The sequence below is a fragment of the Sorghum bicolor genome, chromosome 4, assembly GCF_000003195.3.
Source record: "Sorghum bicolor cultivar BTx623 chromosome 4, Sorghum_bicolor_NCBIv3, whole genome shotgun sequence".
NCBI lineage: Eukaryota > Viridiplantae > Streptophyta > Magnoliopsida > Poales > Poaceae > Sorghum > Sorghum bicolor.
In genome coordinates, this window is record NC_012873.2 from 15,908,539 (window position 1) to 15,916,433 (window position 7,895).

General features: G+C 43.3%; 1 protein-coding gene and 1 long non-coding RNA gene across 2 annotated transcripts; both read left to right on the plus strand.

Annotated features, from left to right (window-relative positions):
* LOC110435037 lies at window positions 2,936-6,786 on the plus strand. The gene is made up of 3 exons (XM_021460330.1): window positions 2,936-3,015; window positions 3,857-4,023; window positions 4,111-6,786. Exons 2-3 carry the CDS (start codon window positions 3,859-3,861, stop codon window positions 5,656-5,658), a joined length of 1,713 nt encoding a protein of 570 aa, XP_021316005.1. The 5' UTR covers window positions 2,936-3,015; window positions 3,857-3,858; the 3' UTR covers window positions 5,659-6,786.
* Window positions 6,924-7,430, plus strand: LOC110434499. The gene is made up of 3 exons (XR_002452003.1): window positions 6,924-7,090; window positions 7,170-7,280; window positions 7,371-7,430. It is a non-coding gene; the product is annotated as an uncharacterized LOC110434499 (long non-coding RNA).

The following is a 7,895-nucleotide window of genomic DNA, read 5'->3' on the forward strand; positions in this document are numbered from 1 at the left end:
AAAAGTTTACCACTGTGCTAGCTTGATAATGGTAGTGATTTGTACTTGACATCTTGTGTAATATAATTATAACATTATGTGTAATATAATTGTAACATCTTGATGTGGATTTTGAACTACACCTTGCCAACACTTTGTCAAATGCAAAAATGGTCTATATATGAAATGTAGATCTTGATGAGTGGAGCAATATTGGTATTCATGAGTTTTCCATTTGAGGCCATCCATGGTTCTGAAAATTAGCGTTTCGCTATGAATTTTTTCAAATTTAAAATTGAGTGGTCCAAACATTTTCAAATGAAAATGTGACCATTAGAGAAAACGTAGGTCTTGATGAGTGGAACAAACTTTGTATTCATGAGTTTTCTATTTGAGGCCATCCAGGGCTCGGTCAAAGTGTGTGTTTGTGAAACCCACTATTTTGACTTTGGTCAAACTTGGTCAAATGACCCATCTGAATACTTCAAATGGAAAACTTTTAAATACCAAGTTGTTAGGTCTCATCAAGACCTACATTTCATATATGGGTCATATTTTCATCTGGATAAATTTGATCGAGTCCGAGGAACATGTTTTCAAATTCGAAGACGGGCTTTGGTCAAACATGGTCAAACGACCGAGAAAATGACTTGGAATGAAAAACTTTTGAATACCAAGTTGTTAGAGCTCATCAATATCCAAACTTTTTATATAGACCATTTTTCCATTTGGGAAAGTTTATGTAAACAATACTCACCAAATCTTGAATCTCACACAAACTTTATGAAACTATACGTGGGAAGTGTGGATTTTGAACTACACTTTGCCAACACTTTGTCAAATGCAAAAATGGTCTATATATGAAATGTAGATCTTGATGAGTGGAGCAATATTGGTATTCATGAGTTTTCCATTTGAGGCCACCATGGTTTTGAAAATTAGCGTTTCGCTATGAATTCTTTCAAATTTAAAATTGAGTGGTCCAAACTTTTTCAAATGAAAATGTGACCATTAGAGAAAATGTAGGTCTTGATGAGTGGAACAAACTTTGTATTCAGGAGTTTTCTATTTGAGGCCATCCAGGGTTCCAAAATCCATCTTACAACTTTTGAAAATTTAAATTTCAAATTTATACAATCAATGTCGCGCATTTGTATAATTATTATTAAAGAAACAAAAGTTTAACGTCCAAATGACCCAAAAACAAAGTATGTGTCTAAAGCCAATAATTTTTTAAAATTTAATTGGCCATAATATTTTTGCATTAACACAATATTCATCATGGATAACATTTATTTTGAATAATATGAAATATTTGAAAAATAGTTGTGTTAATAATTTTTATACTGATGAGTAGAGCAGAATAAAATTAATGTGTATTTTTTAAACAATTATATCAGATTTATTTAATTTATAATGCATTTAACATTATAAAGAGGAAAAAAAAGGAAAAACCAAATTATGGCGCCTAACCTGGCGCCATAAATTGGTGAGAACCCTTTAGTCCCGGGCCGTGCCACCGACCGGGACTAAAGGGTCTTTAACCCCGGTTCCAGCCAGGAACCGGAACTAAAGGTGTCGACGAAAGCTAGTCGGCAGTCTACCTTGGGGTATGCCCACGGTAGTAGTTTATCGGTAGACGGTGCGCAAGCTACGAACTTGATGGTGACGCAAGACACGGACAAGGTTTTTATCCAGGTTCGGCCGCCGTGTGGGCGTAATACCTACGTCCTGCGTCTGATTGTATTGGATTGTGTTGAGATGAGATGTCTATCACCTGCCCTCTAGGGGACCCCTGCCCCTCCTTATATATCCTGAAGGGACAGAGTTACAAGCAAAGTATCCTATTTGGTACAATATCTTGTAGCCTTGCGGTGCACGCCGACCAGTCGTGCGCCGCACGTCTTCATCCTGTGGGCCGAGCCACCTCTGATGGTGCGGCCCATATAGACCCATGAGGGTATAGGGGTTTATACCCCCACAAAAGGTCAAGACCTTTAGTCCAGGTTCCTGGCTGGAACCGGAGTTAAAGACCCTTTAGTCCCGGTCGGTGGCACGGCCCGGGACTAAAGGTGCCCTGCCCTATAAAGGGCAGAGCCCTTTCTTCTCCTTCCCCACCGTGCCCGATCTAGCCCTAACCGCCGCCGTTGTCTTCTCTTCGTCCACGACGTCGTTGCCGTCGCGCCGCCCCGAGCCAACCTCCGTCGTACGCCGCGCCCCGCCGCCACTACTCCCTCTCTCTTTTTCTCTCTCGCGCGCGCTCGCCGCCCCGCGATCGAGCCAGAGCGCGCTCGCCCGCTGCAGCCACGCGCGGCCGCGCCCTCCCCGCCCGACAACGCTCGCCGGCGGAGGTCAGTGGCGCGGGCCGTACGCCGTCGGCCGCGCGGCCACGCGCGCACCCACCGGCGGCAGAGCCCGGCCCCCGCGCGCGCCGCCACCTCGCGAGCCAGAGCTTGTTTAGTTCCAAAAAATATTTATATTTATATTACATAATTAGGCCTTGTTTAGTTCCAAAAAATTTTGTATTTGACACTATAGCATTTTTGTTTGTATTTGACACTAGCATTTTCGTTTATATTTGACAAATATTGTCCGATCATGGAAGACTCAAAAGATTCGTATCGTCAATTTCGACCAAATTGTGCAATAAGTTTTTATTTCATCTATATTTAATACTCCATGCATTTTCGTTTAGAGACTTGGATATTTCACATAGGCCTTGTTTAGTTCCGAAAAGATTTCAGATTTTGGTACTGTAGCATTTTCGTTTGTTTGTAGCAAATATTGTCCAATTATAAACTAACTAGACTCAAAAGATTTGTCTTGTAAATTACAGACAAACTATGCAATTAGTTTTTGTTTTTTCTATATTTAGTGCTTCATGCATGTGCCACAATATGTAAATGTGATATAATATTTATTCCCTATTTCTTCCTTCTTCCAGATCGACGTCTCTCTGCCGTTGTCACCGAAGTCCCCATCGAGTCTCCGCACCGACCGTCGTCTCTCCGCCGTCTCACCGCCTTCAAACTACAGGTATGTCGAGATGGATCTATTAGTGGTACAATTAGTGCTATAATTAGTGGTACAATTAGTGGTTTAAATTAGTGGTACAATTATGATATATTTAATTATTAGCAAATGATATACACTAAACCCTAAACCTAAGCCCTAAGCCCTAAACCCTAAACCCTAAACCCTAACCCCTGACCCCTAAACCCTAAACCCTAACCCCTGAACCCTAACCCCTAAACCCTAAACCCTAAACCCTAACCCTTACGGCTAAGGGTATACTCTCTCTCTCTCACTCACTTATTTGTGACCGGTTCAGATCATGCCACTTTTGTTAGCAAATGATGTAAACCCTAAGCCGTAAACCCTAAACCTTGAAACCTAAGCCGTAAACCCCAAACCCTTAGCCGTAAACTGTTGCAGAAAACCCTAAGTTGTAAACCCTAGTTTTATATATTGTTTCCTTGTCAGGTATACACAGTAGTGCTAGTAGTCATGTGTCACCAATTTCTTATAAATCTAGAATATTGCCTCTTCTCAAATTCATATATATTTATTTATTTTCAAGTATATTATAGTACCAATTTCTTATTTATTTTCACGTAATATATATACGATGTTCTTTAATGTAATTAGTGATGTTCTATATATGTGTATTTAGTTTTTTTCACATAATATATATTTGATGTTCTATAACATATTTTAGCGATGTTCACATAGTATACATATAGTGTTGTGTGGTGTATTTAGTGATGTTCTAAGCCCTAAGCCCTAAGCCCTAAACCCTAAACCCTAGTTTTATATATTGTTTCCTTGTCAGGTATACACAGTAGTGCTAGTAGTCATGTGTCACATATTTCTGCAGAAATGGCCGATCTGAGAGAACACGAAGAGGAAATGATGAACCTGATCTGCGGTCCCACTGAAGAAGTTTATCACGATGATCGCGAAGGCGATGAGAACCCTGATGGAATCGATGACTGCTCTCAGTATTTGGTCGACCCGAATGAGCAAGACAATGCTGGCCAGCAGGTCTGTAATATGGCAGTCTCCTTTGTTTTTACAGATATAATTCGAAATAATATCTTGTATTAAATTGTCTTTTTTCTTTCTACATAGCCCTCTGGCTCGACGACAACCACAGGGACCAGCCGGAGAGTACGAGGCCCAAAGAAGCCTATGGAGGCCCGGTTAGTAATCTCAGAATTCGAGGAAGCAACAGGCAAGCCACTTGGACCCCATTCAAGGGCCTTCGTGAACCACTTAGGGTACCTTGTCCGGGATAGGATCCCAATCAGTGTCCGTGAATGGAAGGAGAACAAGAAACACCCAGAAATCAATTATGTCTCTATACGTGACAAGGAGCTACTCTGGGGTGATGTCTTGCAACATTTCACACTGGAGACAAACGATGAACAGTTGAAGGAAAGAGTCCGAGATTGGTCTATGAAGAAGATGGCACCAATGTTCCAGGGCTATAAGAAGCGTCTATATCAAGACTACATCAAGAAAAACATGACTCCAGATTTCAACTCTCCGAACTATGCGAAGCTACGGCCGTTTTGGACCGACTTTGTACGGTTCAAGATGTCCGAAGAGGCTCAGGAACGGGTGAGAAAGAACCAAAAGAATGTCCGGCGCAAGACCTACCACCACACGATGGGATCAAGTGGCTACCAAACCACCGTTCCTAAGTGGGAAAAGGCCGAAAAAGAGTTAATCGACAGGGGGTTGGTGCCCGAATCCCTCGAGTGGCCTGAGCGCGCGAAGCACTGGTTTTTTGCTCACGGAGGCTCACTGGACCTTGAGACCGGAAAGGTCGTGTATGGGGAACGCATCCAAGATGTTGCGGAAAGATTCCATCAAGCCCGCTCCATCACTGAAAGTGGAGAATGGCAGCCGAATAGAGATAAAGATGAGTTGACATTCGCCCTGGGGAACCCTGAGCACGGTGGACGGACGAGAGGCTATGACACCGTGTCGTGGGAACATGCCTTCCCTGCTGATAGGGAAACTTATAGAAGCCGCCAGAGAAAGAAGGAAGAGGACAGGGAAAAGATACGCAGATTGGAGGAAGGACTCATAAAGACCCAAGAAGTGGCTCAACGAGCCCTTGAGCGGGAGCAAGCGCTGAAGGCCACAATGGATGAGAAAATCCAAAAGGCCGTGGAGGAAGCTGTAACTTCCCGCCTCCAAAGCTTGTCACAGCCACCGGCCACCAACATCAGCCCTTGCTCAGCTCATCTAAAGAGCAGTTGTGCTTCTACGGAGGCGTCTGAGAGGCAAGTTGATGACGTAGAGCTGCGATTCCCGGTGGATGACGTCACCGCTCCGTTGACGTCTTGTGAGCTCCATATTCCGGAGGGCGATGTCATAGTGAAGGTGGCTACCGGTGTCATATCTCCTATCGACCCCACCAAGACACCAAGGATCCACTCTGTTCCAATACCAGCCGGATATGCTTGTGTCTCGGTGGATAGAGTGGTCAGAGGCCGTGAAAATGTGCCTCTCAATATCGAAGGCGGTGATGGAGAGAAGACACTTGGTGAAGCGGAGAAGACATTCATATGTTGGAGGAAACGGTACATCATTATTCCTGGGGTGCCACCGCCACAACCGAACCCTAGCAGGTGCAGATTATTGTGGACGCTACTGCTTTTTCTATAATTATATACTGTATCAAATTACATTTAGTCATGTATACATATACCTTATTTGTTTTTCTTCAAATCTAGGGCCTCCCCCACCGAAGTCCGTCTGTCCATTCACCGCATGACCATAGTGCCGTGGGACACGACGACGACGACGACGTACAAGAGAAGGCCGCATCCCCACCACCGGCCGCCACATCTCCTCCACGAACGAATCCAACGCCGCCCGCGGTCGAATCTCCTCCACAACAGCAAACTCCACCTGCGCCGCTGCCTCCGCCAATGCTGACGACAACGGCCGCCTCCTCATTGGCACCGGCTGGTGCTGCATCGAGGAGGAAGAGGTCGTCCGCCGAGACACAGAGATCACTCCAACCACCTGCGACAAAGAGGAAAGCTTTGAACACGAAGATCCCGAAGACGACCAAGCTTCCATATGAGAAGACCGATGAGGAAGTGCTTGCTGCAAGCAAAGCGGAAGTCAAAGCATTCTTTGAAAAATGCAAAGCTAATAGAAAACCAGAGCAAGAGCCGCCATACCTAATGTATCCTCGTTCAAAGCTACGTCAAGTGGTGCAGAAAATGACAGACGCGAACCGTGCTGCGAGTAAACAACCAGGGTCAACAATATCAGACTACGACCGTACTGTCCTAAAGAAAATCAAGGCAGACAAAAGAAAAGTCCAGCAAAAAGTTGCACAGCTCGGCGAACAAGCGCAACAATCAGTTCAGCCTTGATTTAGATGAACTCGGGAATGGGTACGGTTCAAATGAGTACGGTTCAAATGCCAACTTGCTGGCAATGACTATACCTGCTAATGTGGACTTAGATGAACTCGGGAATTGGATGGAAGAAACTGGGCTGCCCCTAGAAGCACTTATAGGGCGTACCGATGCGCCAATCCACGGAGGTGTCGATGACTATCAGAGTCGGTACATTTACGGCAGGAGTATGTGTCACCCTGAGAAGGTACGAGGACTTGGTACGCAAATATACAAGCTGCACGAGTACTACTTGAGAGTCAGCTCAAAACATATAGAAGAAGAATTGATTGCCGTTCGAGTCCGCGACCAACACTACTTCCGTGGAGATGACGTCATATGGATAGATTTTAGTGAAGTACACCAACTTCTCCATATGAATGCTCTCGACAAATCTCTCATGAGCTGTTACTGTCTGTAAGTGATTCTTCCTTTCAATCATTAATCCTATTATAGCATATGTATGTATTCGTAATAACTACGCTCAAGATGTACAGACACATGATGAGAGAACAAAGATTGAAAAAAGACAATCGAATTGGTTTCATCGATCCATATGCCGTGTACAAGGACACTAAAACTAAAGATCCATTGAATCTGAAGCCTAAGGAAATGAAGAAGAACATCCGGAGGTTCTTTTATAACCAAAGGCATACAGAGAAGATACTCTTCCCTTACAATATGGGGTAAGTGTTGTGTTATATCTTGTCTTAGTTAATCCGGCATTAAGATATACATATATAAGTTGACTCTAAACAAATGCAGAGATCATTGGATACTCATTGAGATTAAGATCACGGAACAAAAAATACATGTGTGGGACTCAATGAAAAAAGATCTGGCACTCTATCAAGACATAATAGACATGATCCAGAGGTAAGTATATATCATACTTTAAATATCGATGCGTGCTCCTTTACTTTATTATGCTAGCTATACCTTATCAACGAGCGTCTTATTGGGCAGGGCTTGGGTTTGGCTACAACAAAAATATCGTACGGATCTGAATGTGTCACTTCCTCCTCCTGTTCTACTTCCTTGGGTGCCCACGCAGCCGTTTGGAACGAATCTATGTGGATACTATGTTTGTGAATTTATGCGGTGCACCCTATTTAAACCGGCTCAAAGTGTTCTAAAAGTAAGTAACATGCATGTATATACAGTAAATTCATATCTTATTTATTTGTTGGAACTAAATAGATTTTATGTATATTAATATCTTTTTTAACTAATGCAAATGGAAGGAGTGGAATATGAAATATAAAGTGTTCGAGTACACATTACTCCTTGGAGTCCAGGAGACGATCGCCGGATTTATCAACGATCATGTCATTCCGAAAGACGGCGAGTTCCACTTATACCCGCAGGGCTTCAAGCCCATTCCAAACAAGGACGAACACTTGTATGAGCTTTGAGTGGGCGGACAAACATTATGTAATCATTAACCGGTGGCAGCACATTTGATTATTACTTGTACATAATATTATTATT

Coding starts and splice junctions, on each gene's coding strand:
- LOC110435037 (XM_021460330.1), top strand. CDS start 3,859: ATGGCCGATCTGAGAGAACACGAAGAGGAAATGATGAACCTGATCTGC. Junction 4,024..4,110: donor AAGACAATGCTGGCCAGCAG/GTCTGTAATATG, acceptor CTTTCTACATAG/CCCTCTGGCTCGACGACAAC.